The 21,465-nt window shown below is 32.1% G+C and overlaps 1 protein-coding gene across 1 annotated transcript; it reads right to left on the bottom strand.

Moving 5' to 3' along the window:
• Positions 1 to 429: 429 nt before the first annotated feature.
• slc34a1a (solute carrier family 34 member 1a) lies at positions 430 to 20,376 on the bottom strand. Its single transcript, XM_048186613.1, has 10 exons — positions 20,208 to 20,376; positions 18,332 to 18,475; positions 15,128 to 15,239; positions 13,757 to 13,952; positions 9,076 to 9,162; positions 7,231 to 7,351; positions 5,791 to 5,958; positions 4,300 to 4,416; positions 2,703 to 2,827; positions 430 to 2,052 (listed from the first exon to the last, which is right to left on the bottom strand). The coding sequence occupies exons 1-10, from the start codon at positions 20,374 to 20,376 to the stop codon at positions 1,474 to 1,476; spliced, it is 1,818 nt and encodes a 605-aa protein (XP_048042570.1). The 3' UTR covers positions 430 to 1,473.
• Positions 20,377 to 21,465: the final 1,089 nt, after the last annotated feature.

Below are 21,465 nucleotides of genomic sequence, written 5' to 3'. Positions count from 1 at the left end.
CTCTAAATAGGCAGTAACATAAACAGCACCCCTCTTTGATTTTAGTAGAGTTTGGTATTAGCATGTAAACTCTAATAAGCATAATAATACAGCAAAGAACATTCCGAAATAACATTTATGTAACACTTTTCGGAACTGTGTCAGTCTGAAAGTGTCACACAACGTGGATAAGCTAAATATCTCAACTGTGTGGATGTGAGAGCTGGGTTGACAATATCGATTTCTTGTTTTTAATCTTCATTTTGATGAACGAGATGCTGATTTTATCACTATGTAAACCCCAATGCTCAAAATACTTAATTGGTTTGAGTAGGACAAACTTAAATTAAAGACAAACTTAAATTAAATTTGTTCAGTAAAATGAACTGTTATGAGTATTTAGAACTTTTTGAGTTCACAGCACTGACATATTTCAAGTAAACTGAGCTGTTTCATTGTTTTGAGTTGTATGAACTCATTTCTTTTAATTTAGACTAACTTGATTTTAACTGAAACTGGACTGCATTTGTTATTTATCAGCATGCTTTGACCATGGCACTCAAAAGGGAGAGTAAATGCTAAAATTAAGTGTTATATAATGTTTTTTTTTTTTTTTTGTGCAAGATTAATGTTAAGGGAGATTTAGTAGTGATTAATGTTTTGTCATGCTAATATAGAAGAGTTTCTGTTAATGTGGATTTGAGAGTTTTCATCATGGTGAAGTGGCGCATACTTCTTGGTTTGAGAGCAGGTAAGTTACATGTTTTAAGTTGCTGTACTCATTCAGCAAGTGCTAAACCATGCTATTATTAACATGTTAGCAAATTAGCAAGTTGGCATGTTCTGAATTAGTGTGTTACAGCTAGCAAAATATTTACATTGAGATAACCTGATCATGTTAAGTTAAATTAGTGTACTCAAATATTTCAAGTTAAGAACAATAAAAATGTATGAGTACAAAATAAAAATCTTAAATGTTGAGTTTAACTTTTTTGAGTTCTGACAACTTATTAGGGTTTACATCATTTGATTTGCAAGCACTAAAAGTGAAAAAAAGTTCTTTTATGATAATTGCTGAATGAGTTAGCAAACTCAGTGCTTCAAGTTAGAAGCAATTAACATGCAAGAGTACTACAAACTCAACTCGATGCATACTTAAAATTGGGAACATCATACTCAAAAAAGTTAGCCCAACTTATTCAGGTTTACAGTGTACTTTTCGGCACTAAAATACATTTCTAATCAGCTTTTTTTTTTTTTACTTTGTCTCTCACCGAGTTGTCACCACGCATTATGAGATCATCTCCTACATGAAAGATGCATGGGATGTTGTCTTATATTTAGGCCAGAATATGACATCTTAAAAGGCAGAATAATCATGCATATGATGCCTTAAAATTTTCACTTGGCTTTGGAACAGAGCTTAAATCTGAGACTGGCCATTGAAAGGCACTAAAAACCCGGATGTTTCATTTTACGAAGAATACAGACTTTCTATAACGGCGTGCTGTTGCATCTTTCTAGTCCTCTAAGTCTAAAGACTCTGGGCTCTGAGGAAATCTCCTCCGGTAGGGACAGGGCAGGGTTATCATACCACTGCTCGGCTTGTTTCTTTGATTCTGGCTTGATGTTTATTGTGTCTGGAGACACTACGACCACATCTGGGTCATTCAGTCGAGCCGGGCTGCAGCACAACGCCGTGGTTTTGGTAATGAGTTTGTCAAGCGGTTTGAGAGAGTGCATCCACTGCGGGAGAAAGTCCCAGCTGCGCAGCGTCTTGGGCAGGTGTGTGGGACTGCGGGACTGCAGCAGGTTGACCAGGAGGACGAAGGCGGTGAGCGCTGCGAACGGCGCACCCACGCCGACCATGGCCTGCCATCCGGCCAGAGAGATGCCGAACACGAGGCAGGGCAGCAGCAGGAAACAGACCAGCAGGTAGAGCACGGCAAACCAGCGGTACTTGGCTGTGCGTTCACCCAGCGCAGTCGCCATCCGGATGGGCAGACGAGTGAACGGGACTGGATACCACAGTAAAATCCCAAAGATGTTGAAGTAAAAATGGCACAAGGCAATCTGGAGGGAAGATGAGAGTATAGATGCAGATTTACATGCACATAAATAATCAACAATTGTGTGATATAGATTGCATCTTAAAAAGTGTGAGATATAAACTTGCAATTTAGTTTTTTTTCTTCTCAGAATAGTGAGATTTAATTGCGAGTTATAAAGTCAGAATTGTGAGATATAAACTCGGTCAGTCTTTTTTGCCTCACAATTGGACATTATAACATGCAATTGTGAGTTTATATCTCAGAATTGTGAGATAAAAAGACACAATTACCTTTTTTATTTTTTATTTCATGGCAGAAACAAGCTTCCATAGAAAATCTCTCTTTAAAACGATGCACAGTTTTAGCTATTCTTGGCACAATTTATTCATGTCCGTAATACAAATGATGCAGAATCCATTAAGCTCTGAATGTAATACTTCTGTTTAGGGATTTAAACAAACAAAATGGTTTGGGATGCCTAAGCACGCACCACTAATATGCATAAATAAATGCATAATAAGTGCTATACATCCAGGAGATGCATTTTATTCATCATCCAGTTGGAAAAGCAAGCAGACTTTCACCCTGAATTTTTGATAAGGTGCAATGATTTTAGAAAATTGAAATTTCCAGTGAGTGCTCTGTGAAGGCTGTGATCTCTCTCTGCCGTACCTGGCACGCAGCGGGGAGCTTCTCTCTGGGGCTGGCGAGAGCGGCGAGGATGGCCGTGGTGGTCGTGCCAATGTTGGAGCCCAAGGTCAAAGGATACGCCCTATTGAGACTGATCACGCCAATGCCTGCGGACATACAGGGATTAAGCATTGAGCAGCAGCTCATTTGCATTTAAAGGGACACACACAAAAACGGTGTGTTTTTGCACACACCCAAATAGGGGCAAATTTGACAAGCTATAATAAATGATCTGTGGGGGATTTTGAGTTGAAACTTCACAGACACATTCTGGGACACCAGAGACTTTATTACATCTTGTGAAAAGGGCATTATAGGTCCTCTTTAACATTAGCTAACATGAACAAACAATAAACAGTTGGATTTGTATTAATTAACATTAACGATTAATAAATACTGTAACAAATATATTGCTCATTGATAGTTCATGTTAGTTAATACATTAACTAATGTTAATAAGATTAATAAATGCTTAAAAATATATAGTGTTCATTGTTAGTTAATGCATTTATTAATGTTAACAAAAGGGACCTTATTGTAAAGTCTCTTCTGTTCATCAAGGCTGTTTTTATTTGATCAAAAATACAGTAAAAAAAGTGAAATAATTTTACAATTTAAAATAGCTGTTTTCTATGTGAATATATAGTAAAGTGTAATTTATTCCTGTGATCAAAGCTGTATTTTCAGCATCATTACTCCAGTTTTCAGCGTCACATGATCCTTCTAATATACTGATTTGCTGCTCAAGAAACATTTCTGATTATCATCAATGTTGAAAACAGGTGTGCTGCTTCAGATTTATGTGGAAACTGATACATTTTATTTTTCAGGATTCTTTGATATCATCATATAATTTCTATAAACTCAAAATGAATCAGGAAAAACGTCAAAAAACCAAACAAACTACATGTAAATGTCCTCCTCATAATGAATTCAAACGACCTGTGAGATCATGGGGCTCCTGTCCTTTTGTCAGCGCTGATGATCTTTTAACCCTCTTTTTACTATTAATAATAAGTCCAGTGACACTTCAGCTCTTCAGGGGCTTTAATAAATGATGAACTCCATGGAAACGGCCATCTCAAAGAGACAGAGGGATCCCCATTGGCTGAAAAGTTAACAATTACCATAATCACGCAGCAGTCCATGAATCATTGTGGAATAATGGTGTAAATTAATGAAGAAATAGTTGAAAGGGAAAGCACCATGAGTTTGCCTGACCTGACAGAGCTGAAGTCACAGTTAATATTTATTACAGCCAATGAAGTTCATCCTCACCTTTGCTCTACATTTGTACGTTTGAACAAAAATTAAAGTTTAATGAAAACTGCTGATTATTTGATCATTAATTTATAGCTGAATCATCAGTGGTCTATAGTTTACTTTAAAAATGCAATAAAATCTGCTGGATTTTCTTTTCTTCACTGTTTGCATGCCCTTACATTTCTGGCCTGTGAATCTATAAAATGTATTTGTGGACTGGGATGGATGCATTATTAATGTGTTTTCAGTAATCTGGTGCTGCTGCCTGCTGGTGGTCTCGATCATGTATTGTGAACACTCTTCTTGAGAGACTCACCTATGAGAGGAGTCATGGCAGAGGTGAAGACGGAGCTGCTCTGGATGATGAAGGTCATTCCTGCTCCCATCAGCATGGCCAGATATCCTGACAGCCAGCCCAGAGGATACGGGAAATCTGTGGAGGGGAAATCAGGAAATACGGACGTTAAAAATAGACACAAACGAGACAACTGTTGACGTACTGTAAGAGTTTAAAGCTGTGTGCACATGGGAAACAAGTCACTAATGAAATCTCTTTATTAATTTTTTACTGAATTTGTTAATTGATGAATTTTGCAACATTGACAGTGTTATTGGGCTGATTAATGACGCGTTTGTGTTCTGTAGAGCTGCTTATAGCTGAACTGAACTCATAACTCATACGGAACTCTTTTTTTTATTTTCAGTTTTCATGTGAATTTTAGTTACATTTTTAGTTATTTTATTAGTTTTTTTGTTTGTTTTAAATATTGCTTTACAGATTTAATTTATTGTATTATAGTTTTATTAATATTTTAAATGAGGTTCTGCATTTTTTTAATTTTAGTTACATTTTTAGTACTTTTATGTGCTGTTTTATTTTTTATTTTTATAGTTGTGTTCATATTTTAAATTAGCTTTTACTTATATATTTTTAGCTTTGATTTCTATGTTTTAGTTTAATATTTAGTGATTTTGTCATGTGCTTTCATCATTTTATTAGTTTTTTGTTTGTTTTAAATATTGCTATATAGGTTTATTTATTTTTATTTCAGTTTTAGTTTTTATTTATTTTAACATATTTTTATTAATATTTTAAATGAGCTTTAATTTCTATATTTTTAGTTTTCATATTAATTTTAGTTAATAGTAATTTCATTATGTGCACCTGTGATTTTATTATTATTTTTAAATATAGCTATATCGTTTTTAAAAAAATAGTTTTTATTTTTTATTTTATTATAGTTTTTTATAAAATTTTAAATTATCTTTATCTTTCTATATTTTTCATTTTCATTTAAATTTTAGTATTTTCATTATGTGCATTTGTAATTTTTTTTTATATTGCTATATAGGTTTAATTTATTTTATATTCCAGTTTTAGTTTTCATTTTTAGTTAGTTTTAGTTTTAATTTATTTCCAGTTAATAATTTTAGTGCTTCAACTTAAACTTATTTCAGTTTATTGCCAATGCAACATTTCGATTTTTAAATGTTTATATTTTTAACTAACATTTATATTTTATTTTATTTCAAATAACAGAAATGTTTTTAATAGTTTTAGTTAAAGATAATTAATGGACTATTGTCTTTACAGCAGAATTTGAATGCGTCTCATATTGAAGAGCATCGATTATGTGAAGCTGCTTTGAATCAATATTGTTTTAAAGCATTATATAAATAAAGGTGGCTTGAATTTATTAAATGCATGTTACATACAACAACTACAAACAGCTTTGTGTGTGTTCGTTTGTGTAAATCCCCAACACTAACAGTAAATACTACAGTAACACTTCTCTCCTCCACTCACCCGTGTTGATGACCCCTTCAACGACCTTTGCCACTTGACCTTTGAGGAGTGAGTTGAGCACTTTGACGAGCAGCAGCAGACAGGAGCACAGCACCATCAGAGAGCCGGCTAACAGAACCAGCCCCACCGCCAGGTCCGACAGACCCGAATCCACAAACAGATGCCGGCCTGAACAGATGACGTCATTAGCCATGATCAATATTTCAGTCGTATCTGACTCAAATAGTTAATGAATGACAATATGGTTTTTATTCATTTTTATTTTGGTTTTATTTAGTACATCAAGAGGTTTTTTTTTCAGTTAATGTTTATTTTATTTCAAGTAACAAAATTATTTTTTGTGGTTTTATAGCAATCAGGACATGCAAACGTAAAGATAACAGTAACTGGCTGAATGACTGAAAAACAAATATTAACAACTGCTTAAGTTTATAAGAAATTAAAAGGGAAGTGTATATTTTTCTTTGTAAAAATAAATAAATAGAAAGTAGATAAATAAAAATCCTAAGTATAAATAATTAAATAAATCTTAAAATAAATAAAAAGTAAATGACCAGAAAGTAAATAATTAAAAATATAAACAAATAAATAGAAAGTAAATAAATAAAAAACAAACATATAAATAAAAAATATTAATAATTAAAGTAAATGAATAGAAAGTTAACTAAAAATTAAAATATAAATAAATAAATAGAATGCAAGAAAAAATATAAATGTAAATGAATAAAAACTAAAAATACATAGAAAGTAAATAAATAAACAAACAGCAAATAAATAGAAAATATCAAAAAAATAAATACATAAAATACAAATAAATCAAAACTAAATAAAGAAAGTGAACAGATTAATAAATAAAGGAAATGAATAGAACAAATAAAAATATAAATAAATTGAAAGTAAATAAAGAAAAATAAATAAATAAAAACTAAAAAGTAAATTAATAGAAAGTAAATAAAAGTATATAAATAAAATATAGAAAGTAAATAATAAAAAAATAAAAATAAATAAATAACAATAAAAAATAGAAAGAAAAATAAATAAAAATAAATCAACAGAAAATATAAAAACAAACATATACATAAATAAAACCTATTAAAAAATAAAGCAAATGAATAAAAAAATGAAATATATACAAAAACAAATACATGGAAAGTAAATAAATAAATAACTAGAATAAAAAAATAAAAATAAAGTAGGCTAAATGAATAGAAAGTATATAAAAATAAATAAATAACAAGTAAATAAATAAAAATCAAAAATATAAATAAATACAAGTAAAAAATAAATAAATAGAAGGTAAATAAATAAAAACTAAAATAAAGTAAACGGATGAAAAGTAAATAAATAAAATTGTACACAAACACACACACACACATTAATCCTGGATAGAAGAAATAAGACAAACTCATTTCACTTAAATGACTCTAAGATTGCACTCACATTTCTCTGCGTTGATCGGCTTGCTGATATTCTGTATGATCCAGGTGAGATTACTGTCCTTCCCACAATGCAGTTCAGCGGAGCAGTTCTGGGCGGCAGCTGCTGTCACATTCACTGAAGACTGAAGAGAGAGAAACAGCAGAACTTGTCTAAAAACTACTGCACAACAGAAGAAGAGCAAGTATTACAGTCTGCCGGAGACGATCACAGATCAGTGAACGCTGACATGACAGTGCGTGATGATGATGAGCGTCAATGACTGACAGACTGTGTTTGTCTCAATGCTCTTTAAACGCCTATCCAAACACAACCCGACCAGGAAAAGTTCACTTTACACACGAAGGCTTGTACTGACTACGAAAGTGAGTTAGTGTGAATCCATGAGGGAGAAACTCACAGAATCTGTCAGGAACACGTCCAGGTCTCATTTCTACAGAAGCTTCTTTACACAATGGAATAAAAATTGCGAAAGTAATTGCGACTTTTATCTTGCAATTGTGATTTAATATCTTGAACTCAGACTTATGAGATTGCGATAATCTCATAATTCTGAGGGGAAAAAAGTAAGAATTGTGAGATATAAACTCGCAATTGTGGGAAATCGTGCAATAAAAAAATCTGAAATACTTATTTTATTTTTTATTCTGCGGCAGAAACAAGCTTCCATACATGTCAAAGATATAAGAAAGTATTTTTTAAGAAAAAAAGCTTATTTTTGTTCATTTTGATATTATTTTCAGTTAAACACAATCATTCTATATTCTCATTTAAGTGGGAAAAAAATATTTATCAAACACAAAATAGCAAATGCTCTATTCCAATAATTGAGAATATTTAAAATAAAATAAAATAAAATAAAATAAAATAAAATAAAATAAAATAAAATAAAATAAAATAAAATAAAATAAAATAAAATAAAATAAAATAAAATAAAATAAAATAAAAAACAACATGAAAATTTGCATGCAATTTAAATAAAAAAATAAATTTAAATACATTTTCACATGAAAGAAAATTATACAAATCTATAATTTGTAAACATTTATTTTGTCTCCTTAATTTTATGTGTATGTATGTGTGTGTATGTATATATATATAAACTGATTGCATAAAATTAATAAAGCAAAATTTCATCATCTTTTCCATAGAGAAGAAAAATAAACTTTAGGTTAATGTGAAAGTGTGGAAGAGGATTAGGGCCAAGCAATAAAAAAATAATAAAACCATCTCGAGATTAAAGTTGTTAAATTTCGAGAAAAAACTCGTTAAATTTCGAGAAAAAAGTTGAGATAAAATGTTGAGAATAAAGTCATTAAATTACAAGAAAAAAGTCGTTAAATTACGAGAACAAATTCGTTAAATTATGAGAAAAATGTCGTTAAATTTCGAGAAAATTCGAGATAAAATGTTGAGATAAACTCGTTAAATTACGAGAAAAAAACTTGTTAAATTTCGAGAAAAAAGTTGAGATAAAATGTTGAGAATAAAGTCATTAAATTATGAAAATATTTATCATAATTTAATGACTTTATTCTCATAATTTAATGACTTTATTCTCAACATTTTATCTTGAATTTCTTCTTGAAATTTAACTACATTTTTCTCATAATTTTACGATTTTTTTCTCGTAATTTAACAACTTTTTTCTCGTAATTTAATGACTTTATTCTCAACATTTTATCTTGACTTTTTTCTCGTAATTTAACAACTTTAATCTCGAGATGGTTTTATTTTTTTATTATTGCTTGGCCCTAATCCTCTTCTGTATGTGTCAGTAAATTCTTGATATGTGTGTGATTATGAGCATGAACAATGTTTGTGTCAGGAGAAAGTTACCACAAATACGCTGGACTTGCACCAGACTTTCACGAGGCTGTGATTCCTCATGGACTCATCGCCCAGGGCGATGCCCGTTATCACCGATTTATCCAGCTAGAAGGGCGAGACGCCACAGTCAGCATGAGACTCTGTGTGCCGCTGTGAGCACTGACAGAAAATACAGCCTGACAGAATATCCTGCATATCTCAACACCGGAGGAAACATGAGTCTGGACACACTGACACACATCTGCACACAGACAGCCACAGATTTAACAGGGATATGCAGGACACAGGATTTTATTTGAAGGAAATAAAGGAAAAAAACAACTAGACTTCATTGTAAAGTAATACATTTGAACTTGTGGTGAAGTCAAGCAGTCTGTGAGGGACAGATCATTAACGGCGGGTCCTTGTGGTAATTACAGTATGGCGTGCAGGAAATCCAAACAACCTCGAATTTGGCTTATCATTTAAAACATGTAAGTAGTAGCAACTTTACATGGCCGCTCACCAACATAAATGTGTGCTATTATTAGGTACATATCTAAGAGTTTGTGAAGCTAAAGTATAGTGCGCTTACTGCAAGACATGGAGGCGCCGGCGCGATCACCGGAGTTTATTTTTTATAACAGCAGGAACAAGAGTAATACATCATTCGAAACTGTAAAGGGTCTAAACTCACAATAACAAGTAAATGTTGTACTTTTGAAACATAAAGATAACAACTGAAACTCAGCGTATACTTGCCTCACAGACACGAGAAATACATTTATCCAAATCTTGAAATGTCGACTTTTAAACGAGCCAGTTCAAATCGAACACAAATACTATTGACTTATGTATGAAAGTTGCATTTATCTCTAAAGGTGTGTTCACTATACTGCGGAGATGCAAGTCAGCAACTTCATCTCTGACTCAAAAAACACTAGTTTATTAAAGGGTTAGTTCACCCAAAAATGAAAATAATGTCATTAATTACTCACCCTCATGTCGTTTCACACCCGTAAGACCTTTGTTCATCTTCAGAACACAAATTAAGATATTTTTGATGAAATCCGACGGCTCAGTGCATTGCCAGCAAGATAATTTCCTTTTTCAATGCCCATAAAGCTACTAAAGACATATTTAAAACAGTTCATGTGACTTCAACCTTAATATTATAAAGCGACGAGAATACTTTTTGTGTGCCAAAAATAACAAAATAGTGACTTTATTCCACAATATCTAGTGATGGGCGATTTCAAAACACTGCTTCATGAAGCGTTACGGATCATTTGTTTCGAATCAGTGGTTCAGAGCGTCAAAATCCCATGATTTCAGTAAACGAGGCGAAAGTGTTTTGAAACTTCAATAGTTCACGTGACTCTGGCAGTTTGATTCACGCTCCGAACCACTGATTCGAAACTAAAGCTTCAATGCTTCATGAACCAGTGTTTTGAAATTGCCAATCACTAGATTTTGTTGAATAAAGTCACTATTTTGTTATTTTTGGTGCACAAAAAATATTCTCGTCACTTTATAATATTAAGATTGAAACGCTGTACTCACATGAACTGTTTTAAATGTTTTTAATAGCTTTCTGGGCATTGAAAAAGGGAGTGTTATTGCTGGTGATGCAGGCCTCACTGAGCCATCAGATTTTATCAAAAATATCTTAATTTGTGTTACGGGTGTAGAACGACATTAGGGTGAGTAATTAATGACAAAATTTTTGGATGAACTAACCCTTTAATAAATAATTAAAATGTCTCCTTGCTATTTTTTCCGGACACATTCATTATCGTTACTTTGCGGCAAGCCTTATGTGTGCGCTTGAGCGTAGAATAGGCTATATTTAGCCTATATATATATATTAAACGCTCATTATGGTTCAGTATTCTCCTCAGTATATATTTAAGTAATTAAATTAATACAAAGTGCAATTAGTTGACTAATGGCATTAATGAACGACTAATAGTCGACTAGAAAAATCTTTCTCACACTGGACTAATAATTTTGTTTCATACAGAAGAGGATTAGGGCCAAGCAATAATAAAAAAATAAAACCATCTCGAGATTAAAGTTCTTAAATTTCGAGAAAAAAATCGTTAAATTTCGAGAAAAAAGTTGAGATAAAATGTTGAGAATAAAGTCATTAAATTACGAGAAAAAAGTTGTTAAATTACGAGAACAAATTCGTTAAATTATGAGAAAAATGACGTTAAATTTAGAGAAAAAAATCATTAAATTTCGAGAAAAAAGTCGAAATGAAATGTTGAGAATAAAGTCATTAAATTACAAGAAAAAAGTCATTAAATTACGAGAACAAATTCATTAAATTATGAGAAAAATGTCGTTAAATTTCGAGAAAAAAGTCGAGATAAAATGTTGAGAATAAAGTCATTAAATTACGAGAAAAAAGTCATTAAAGTACGAGAACAAATTCGTTAAATTATGAGAAAAATGTCGTTAAATTTCGAGAAAACATCATTAAATTTAGAGAAAAAAGTCGAAATAAAATGTTGAGAATAAACTCATTAAATTACAAGAAAAAAGTCGTTAAATTACGAGAACAAATTCGTTAAATTATGAGAAAAATGTTGTTAAATTTCGAGAAAAAAGTCGAGATAAAATGTTGAGAATAAAGTCATTAAATTACAAGAAAAAAGTAATTAAATTACGAGAACAAATTCGTTAAATTATGAGAAAAATGTTGTTAAATTTCGAGAAAAAAGTCAAGATAAAATGTTGAGAATAAAGTCATTAAATTACAAGAAAAAAGTCATTAAATTACGAGAACAAATTCGTTAAATTATGAGAAAAATGTCATTAAATTACGAAAAAAAATCGTTAAATTTCGAGGAAAAAAGTCTAAATAAAATGCTGAGAATAAAGTCATTAAATTACAAGAAAAAAGTCGTTAAATTACGAGAACAAATTCGTTAAATTATGAGAAAAAATTCGTTAAATTTCGAGAAAAAAGTCAAGATAAAATGTTGAAAATAAAGTCATTAAATTACGAGAAAAACTCATTAAATTACGAGAACAAATTCGTTAAATTATGAGAAAAATGTCATTAAATTACGAAAAAAAATCGTTAAATTTCGAGAAAAAAAGTCAAAATAAAATGTTGAGAATAAAGTCATTAAATTACGAGAACAAATTCGTTAAATTATGAGAAAAATTTCGTTAAATTTCGAGAAAAAAGTCAAGATAAAATGTTGAGAATAAAGTCATTAAATTACGAGAAAAAAGTCATTAAATTACGAGAACAAATTCGTTAAATTATGAGAAAAATGTCATTAAATTACGAAAAAAAAGTCGTTAAATTTCGAGAAAAAAAGTCTAAATAAAATGTTGAGAATAAAGTCATTAAATTACAAGAAAAAAGTCGTTAAATTACGAGAACAAATTCATTAAATTATGAGAAAAATGTTGTTAAATTTCGAGAAAAAAGTCGAGATAAAATGTTGAAAATAAAGTCATTAAATTACGAGAAAAAAGTCATTAAATTACGAGAACAAATTCGTTAAATTATGAGAAAAATGTCATTAAATTACGAGAAAAAATCGTTAAATTTCGAGAAAAAAAGTCTAAATAAAATGTTGAGAATAAAGTCATTAAATTACAAGAAAAAAGTCGTTAAATTACGAGAACAAATTCGTTAAATTATGAGAAAAAATTCGTTAAATTTCGAGAAAAAAGTCAAGATAAAATGTTGAAAATAAAGTCATTAAATTACGAGAAAAACTCATTAAATTACGAGAACAAATTCGTTAAATTATGAGAAAAATGTCATTAAATTACGAAAAAAAATCTTTAAATTTCGAGAAAAAAAGTCAAAATAAAATGTTGAGAATAAAGTCATTAAATTACGAGAACAAATTCGTTAAATTATGAGAAAAATTTCGTTAAATTTCGAGAAAAAAGTCAAGATAAAATGTTGAGAATAAAGTCATTAAATTACGAGAAAAAAGTCATTAAATTACGAGAACAAATTCGTTAAATTATGAGAAAAATGTCATTAAATTACGAAAAAAAATCGTTAAATTTCGAGAAAAAAAGTCGAGATAAAATGTTGAGAATAAAGTCATTAAATTACGAGAAAAAAGTAATTAAATTTCAAGAAAAAAGTCGAGATAAAATGTTGAGAATAAAGTCATTAAATTACGAGAAAAAAATCTTTAAATTTCGAGAAAAAATTAGAGATAAAATGTTGAGAATAAACTCGTTAAATTACGAGAAAAAACTCATTAAATTACGAGAAAAAAGTCATTAAATTATGAGAAAAAATGCGTAATTTAACAAATTTGTTCTTGTAGTTTACCGACTTTTTTCTCGTAATTTAATGAGTTTTTTCTCTAAATTTAACAACTTTAATCTCGAGATGGTTTTATTTTTTTATTATTGCTTGGCCCTGATCCTCTTCCGTAGTTTCATCCTACTGACAACTTTTTTGTTGTTTATTTATTTATTCCCTCTTTTTCGTGTCTTGTGCACCAAGTTATGTATTGTGTTTTATGTTACAGTTCAAAAGCAAGAATAAAACATATTAAAAAAGAATATATTCTCCCTCCATTACAAAAAAGTAAAAACAAAGAAATATCGTGAAAGATTGTGATAGGAAAGTGGGCTAGTTCACTTTCTGTAATTCTGTAATTTTATTTTACACACACTGTCCTGGTGGGCCCATATGCCTGGCGCACACACACACACACACACACACCTGTATGATGAGTTTGGTGAAGGGCTCGGTGAGCGTCTTCAGTAGTTCAGGCGCTTCATCTCCGCTGTGCAGCTGAAAGCCGCTGACAGTGACTCTGGCCAGGAAACTCATCAGACCCGACGCCACCTCGAGCGGCAGCAGCACCAGCACGGACAGCCAGTTAAAACAGTCGTGGATCGTCGCCCCGGCAAAGGCCCTGGAGAACGACAGGATTGCTTAAAATTATCATCACTGTTTATAGTCTTCGCATATATCACTGATGCTTTTTTAATGCGTGTTTTTCCTGGATAAAATCAGAAGAGAAAGGAAATTTGTTGATTGAGGTTGTAAAAGTCCACCTGAGATGACACTGGCAGCACATTCAGTCTGTAATGTGATGGAAATGATAAATTATTCATGTGGAATTGGATGGTTTCATATCAAAAAAGGCTTTCTAACCAGGACATGAAGGCTGAAGGTCATCATCATTATTTGCTGCAGAGATGATGTATTTTTGTAGGACAAAACCCAGAAATGAGTTGCATTTGAGCACTTCCGGTTCCATCGTCCTGGAGTCAATGTGTTTTTGAGTGTGAATGGCTGAAATAAGGTCTGTGGTGAACACAAGCTTATTTTCTGCAGTAATTCAAAAACCAATATGGCTGGTGGGTTTTTGTCGAGGGAACCAGGAAGATGCTGACTGGTGGGTCGGCCTACAAAAATATTATACGCTATTATTGCCAGGATTTTTTGCATTACCTAAAACAACACCTGAATAGGTACACACTCCAAAAATTGATTTATATTTTTGCAAATATATGTCAATGGTATCAGAACTTGATTTCCTTCGAATTAAGTTAATTTTTTTCCCACCTTATTGGGCAGATAATTTTTTTTCTTGTTTTAATCACTTAATTTCTCAGAAAACAAGACTTCAGGATGTCATTTTGCATCACAAGTATACTAATTTCACATTATTCAGATATTTGTATTGGAAAACACAAAAATACTAAGGTAGAAAATCACTTTTTGCAGTATATACTTGACTATTGCATCGCATTAGTCTACACCTAGGTGGCGTAAGCTGAAATTGAAGTCATTTCAGAGGCAGGAAAAAAAGTTATTGCATTTTGATGAAAGCTTAGAAAGATAATTAGTTTTCTTAGGAATAAATCGCACTGATAAATTATTCACAGTAAGACCTAGAACATGCATTGACAATGTAAATGGGCACAATTTTGATTTCATGTTGACTTTAAGAAATCAATTCTGCAACATTAAGAAGCATTTTGCAAGTGAACTTATAAATACTTTAAGTGAACAGAATGGTTGCATGTCAGTGTGATTTAATCCTGTTAATAACAGCGATGGTGAAAATCATTTGGTTGGTACCGTTTAAATTCGTTCCTCTCTCCCGCCTGCATCAGGGCGACGATGGTGTTGGTGACAGACGTGCCGATGTTGGAGCCCATGATGATGGGGACGGCAGACTTTACTTCAAGCACTACACACACACACACGGATACAAACACACATTTACACTGCTGGACAAAAGTTTTAAATATGGCTGCAACAAAGTCTCTTCTGCTCATCAAGGCTGCATTTATTTAATGAAAAATACAGTAAAAACAGAAATATTGTGAAATATTTTTTACAATTTAAAATATCTGTTTTCTATGTGAATATATAGTAAAATATAATTTATTCCTGTGATCAAAGCTGTATTTTCAGCATCATTACTCCAGTCTTCAGTGTCACATGATCCTTCAGAAATCATTCTAATATGATGATTTGCTCAGAATTGTGAGTTTATCTTAATTGTGAGATACAAACTCGCAATAAAAAGGCTTTTTTTATAAGAATTGGACTTTATAACACACAATTGCAAGAAAAAAGTCAGAATTGTGAGTTTATATCTCGCAATTCTGACATTATAACTCTCAAATGCAAGTTTATATCTTGCAATTGTGAGATAAACAGTCACAATTATCTTTTTTATTTTTTATTTAGTGGCAGAAACAAGCTTCCAAAGAATAGAAAGTTCAAAAGAACCGCATTTATTTGAAATAGAATCTTTTGTAACATTATAAATGTCTTTACTGTCACTTTTGATCAATTTGATGCATCTTATTTTAATCTTACTCACCACAAACTTTAAAATGGTAGTTTCCGCATCATCATTGATAATAATAAATAACCATAAATGTTTCTTGAGCATCAAATCATCATATGTGAATGATTTCTGAAGGATCATGTGACACTGAAGACTGGAGTAATGATGCTGAAAATTCAGCTTTGATCACTGGATATCATACTATATATTCACATAGAAAACTGTTATTCTAAAATGGAATAATATTTCACTGTTTTTACTGCATTTTTGATCAAATAAAAGCAGTCTCGGCGAGACTTTATTTAAAAACATTATAAATTCACTTCTATTAAATGCATTATAGAGTTTTATATTTTCTAAGTGGTGTTTGCATGTGCAAAATTCACCATCATGATGCATCTCTCCTGACGCTGGATATGACATCTTTTCATTTCCATTGTTTCAACTGACTCTTAAATCAGGCTGGCATTAGAGTCAAGTCACATCTCCATTCAGAGACTATCAATGTGTAATTTAGCATCAGTAATTGCAGTAATTACAGTCCCTTGCTCTGCAGTGGTTTGCAGCTGGAGTGTGTTTTCGCTGAAGACCCACAGATCTAAGTGTGAATGAACACACTCCCAACATCCATTAGCTTCAATTCATTTACTCAGAGAAAAGCAAGGTTATTCCCTTCAATCCATTTCAAAACATCAAGATTTCTTTCAAGAGACTGAACTGCTGTGGAGTCTGAAACCCACCAGCTTCACATACTCTATTTACAACACACACAGCTAAAATGCTTCTTTTTGCATTTTTCTAAATGAATGCACTTATTTTTTTTATTTCGGCATAACAATTTGAGTAAATGATGCTGTTGAAATATCATTTTACATCAGAATTTCTTGTTTTAATATTTTCTAATCCCAGATTTGGCATGTGATCTCAGACTTTTAGATCTCCCACTGTTGCTGCTATATAATAAATCTCTTTATTGTGCTAAACATAAGCTCATTAACCCAAACAAAACTTCCTAATTAAAGCCGTGCATCTGTTGTGATTTCATCGGAGCTCTGGTGTTTCTCTGGATCGAGCTCTGATAGTCACACTTCACAAGCTTCTCACACTTTGAGGCCGTCGCTGCGAATGCACCAGCTAATTAGTTCATCCGTGAGAGATGCCACTTCATTAAAGCTGGGAAAATTATGCAACAACATATAGAGATAAGGCTTTCCGGAAATCATGTGGAATAAAAAGTACCAAGTTTCGCAAGAGCAAAATAGTCACATTAGATGATCTTTACAGATGATTGCAGAGAATTAAGCCATGAGTCACTATTTTTGTTAAAAGGAACTTTGGATGTCATGAAGTTCTGGATCAGATAAAAAGTTAAGGTAAGTTAAGCTAAAAGCATGTCGCCAGGAATTTTATGGGTTTATGTTCAATGATATGAAAATAAAAACAACCAATATACTGACTTTTAAAGCCACTTTTTTTGTCTATTCACTGTCTTTGTCTTTGAATGATGTTCATTTATGGGTGTTTTTCAGTACAAATAAAATGCATGTATGTATGTGAATACGTGAACATTTTAGCAATTTGTTCCCATGATTTAGTAATACATCAGCACGTTTTAAGAATTCGTTCCCTCTTTTTAAGTAAATTGTGTGCACGATTTAATAATTTGTTCCCTTGTTTAAGTTTAAAGGAAGGAACAAATTAGTTCAACATGGCCACGATTTACTAAAAAAAAAGAGAGAACAAATTCTTAAATTTCTTTAAAAAAAAAAAGGATTTTTTTTTTTCCAGGACTCTGTATATGTAATATGTATGTATGTATAGAAATAAATAAATGTAAATAAAGAAATAAATATTTCAATTAATTGCCATTTTATGTACACTGTGGTTCAAAAGATTGGAATTTTTTTAATGTTTCTGAAAGAAGTCTCTTCTGCTCACCAAAGTTGCATTTACTTGATTAAAAATACAGTAAAAACAGTAATATTGTGAAATATTATTATAATTTAAAATAGCTGTTTTCTATGTGAATATATAGTAAAGTGTAATTTATATCCAGTGATCAAAGCTGAATTTTCAGCATCATTACTCCAGTCTTCAGTGTCACATGATCCTTCAGAAATCATTCTAATATGATGATTTGCTGCTCAAGAAACATTTATTATCAATGTTGAAAACAGTTGTGCTGCTTCAGATTTTTGTGGAAACTTTGATACATTTTTTTCAGGATTCTTTGATAAATAGAAAATTCAAAAGAACAACATATATTTTAAATAGAAATGTTGTGACATTATAAATGTCATCTGTCACTTTTGATCAGTTTAATGCATCCTTGCTGAACGAAAGTTTTTTTTTTTTTTAAAGAAAGATATTTACTGACCCCAAAATTCTGAATGGTATTGTACTTAATTATATTTTAATCATTTGATGATATGAACCTGAGGTTATGATTTTAGTCTGTGCTAAAAATGAGTTGCATTTCTTACATCCGGACGAGACCAAGCTGACCACAATGGATGTGGAAGTACTCGAGCTCTGGACCAGAACCGTGACCAGTATCCCCACCATGAGTCCGGCGACGGGGTTGGACAGGATGGCATTATCCTTGAAAATGTCTCCAGCCACTTTGCCTGACAAAAGAGAGAAACATTTGCTTCATTTTAGTGAACTAGTTTTTCTGTGATCATCCTAAAGGGTTAATTCACCCAAAAATGAACATTCTGTCATCATTCACTCACCCTCATGTCAACACAAACCAATATGACTTTTTCTTCTTTGGAACACAAAACGTTTGCATACAATGAAACCGTTTAGGGACTGATGATTATTTTGATTTTATTTTTTCCATCTGCCCCTATTCACTTTCTTAGGAAAAACAAACATGACTGTTCTTCAGAACATTTTATGTGTTTCACAGAAAAAAATTAACCATGAAAAATGACAAGAGCAAGTGAATCATGTCAATTTTGGGTGAACTAACCCTGTAACAGCAGGTTATGCTTGTTTTTGCACAGATGACATGCACCACAGCGCTGACTGCTCAAGTTAATCATGCAAAGCCGTTTCTTCATCGTCATTAACATGTTTAGAATTGATTAACTAAATCTTAATGTCTAACCGATGATTTGAGAAAGCCACATTTCACACATGTACAACAGCTCAAATCTTTGAAAAATGAGAAACAACCCAATAATAATTATACACTCTAAAAAATGGTTGGGTTTAAAATGGACAAAACCAGTGTTTGGGTTAAATGTTTGCCCAACTTGTTGGGTAGTTTTATTTAACTCAACTGTTGTTTAAAAATGACTGTATTGCTTGCTTAAAATCAGCCCAAAGTATGTTGGAAATTAACATTTACACTCTAAAAAATGTTTGGTTAAAAACAACCCAAGTTGGGTTGAAAATGGACAAACCCAGCAATTGGGTTGTTTTGACCCAGTGGTTGGGTTAAATGTTTGCCCAACCTGCTGGGTAGTTTTATTTAACCCAACTACTGATTAAAAATGACTATATGGCTGGCTTAAAATGAATCCAAAATAGGTGAGAAATTAAAAATCAGACACATAATTACTAGAGGCAACAATAATAATCAAAAGGTAAACATTTATTAATAAGCAATTTAATAAATGTTTATTGTTTATTATTCATTATCTTATTAATAAATGCTCATTTATTAAACATATTAATAAATGTTAATTTCCAGCATATTGTGGGTTCATTTTAAGAAAGCAATACAGTAATTTTTATACAACAGTTGAGTTAAATAAAACTACCCAGCACGTTGGGCAAACATTTAACCCAACCACTGGGTTAAAACAACCCAATTGCTGGGTTTGTCCATTTTCAACCCAACTTGGGTTGTTTTTAACCCAGCATTTTTTAGAGCGTAATAATTAAACAATAAACATTCATTAAATTGCTTATTAATAAATGTTCACCTTTTGATTATTATTGTTGCCTCTTGTAATTATGTCTGATTTTTAATTTCCAACCTATTTTGGGTTCAGTCATATAGTCATTTTTAAACAATAGTTGGGTTAAATAAAACTACCCAGCATGTTGGCCAAACATATAACCCAACTGCTGGGTTAAAACAACCCAATCACTGGGTTTGTCCATTTTCAACCCAAATTTTTTTTTTAAACCCAGTGTATTATTATGTAGAATTGCATAAAAACAAATTACATTTCACCCCAAAATAACAGAAAAAGCACATGGGAATTTGTCTGGGAAAGGTGCTTAATTGAAAGTCAAAATCAAAGTTATAAAGCAAAAGGGCTGAAAGGTCAAAGAAAACTTTAAAGCAAGTAAAGATGTGGTTAACAGATGCAAAAAGTCTGGTTAAGGATGAATAATTACCTCCAGCCAGCTGAAAAGCAGAGCTTAGGACGTCCAGAGAACAAACAAACCCATAGAGCAGGAGCAGGAGCAGAGGAACCCTCAGCAAACTGATGAACAGTGAAGAAGACATTTCTTTATGTCTGCCCTCGCTGATCTTTGTGGATGCTGCAGGAGAGACAAAATACATGATCAAATACACGATGTTCCTGTCTTGATGTGCACGTCAGTTAAAAATATGCATGACTCTAAAAGTCCAAAAAAATCCAGACAGAATGTTTGACAGACACACAATGGACTTTGGGAAGTTGTCCTCCTTCCCAGGGTTTGGTCACCTTCAGTGTTGGAGGTTTGGTCATGGCAGCCGCTCACCAGGTCCAGAGCTGTGCTGGTTTTCCTGGGGTCGTGACCCCCAGCTGAGTCAGAAAGAAGATATTATGTCACTTATGCATTATTCTATACAGTGGCCCTCAAAAACAACTTAAAACACATAAATCACATGCATTCTATCAATACAATCCCAACAACTTCTGTTAGTTTTGCTTGTAACATGTAACAAGCTTTCTTTAAAATAAATGCCACTAAATGCATAAGTGTACACCCCCCTGAACTAATACTGAGTTGAAGAACCTTTTGAACTTGAAAATCAATGTTTCTGACGTCTTACCATTGAAGCTGATATTCTGCTCTGTAGTGGTGATTCTGATTGGTCGTGATGACATGGTGCCGTCTGTGTGGAGATCAAAAGAGATTTCATAACCATTGTGCAGGAATTCAGGTTTGTTTTATTGTTTCTTCATTTAAAGGAACGGTTACTGTAAATAGGATTTACATATTTAAATTCATATGCAAATACGGCTCTTCTACAGCATTGAAAATATTTTGGAGGCCGCCAAAATGAATCTTTGTACCACCAAAGCTTTATTTGATCATTTACTGTGACGATCCATGCCGTTCTGCACTACCCGCACCCACTGATGGCTGGCTGCTTTACAACACTCTGTGAAGAGCATCAAAGGTTTCTATTTACCACGTGTTTTTGCAGCGTAGCCAATCACAGACATGTCTGTTGAGCATGTGAACGCAATGGCCAATCAGATGTGTTCAAGTTAGTCAGAATCCGCTCAATGCCGCTGAGTTTGTTTCTACATGAATACTTTCATCAGATGATCTGTGCATTAAGTCTTGGAGTGTAAATGCGAAATAATAGACCTGCCACTTTTTCTATGTAATGTGTTACTTTGTTTCAGATCAGATTATGATCTGTCCTGACAGTGAT

Source organism: Megalobrama amblycephala, linkage group LG4 (assembly GCF_018812025.1).
Source record: "Megalobrama amblycephala isolate DHTTF-2021 linkage group LG4, ASM1881202v1, whole genome shotgun sequence".
Classification (NCBI taxonomy): Eukaryota; Metazoa; Chordata; class Actinopteri; order Cypriniformes; family Xenocyprididae; genus Megalobrama; species Megalobrama amblycephala.
This window is presented reverse-complemented; position numbering and strand designations above follow the sequence as displayed.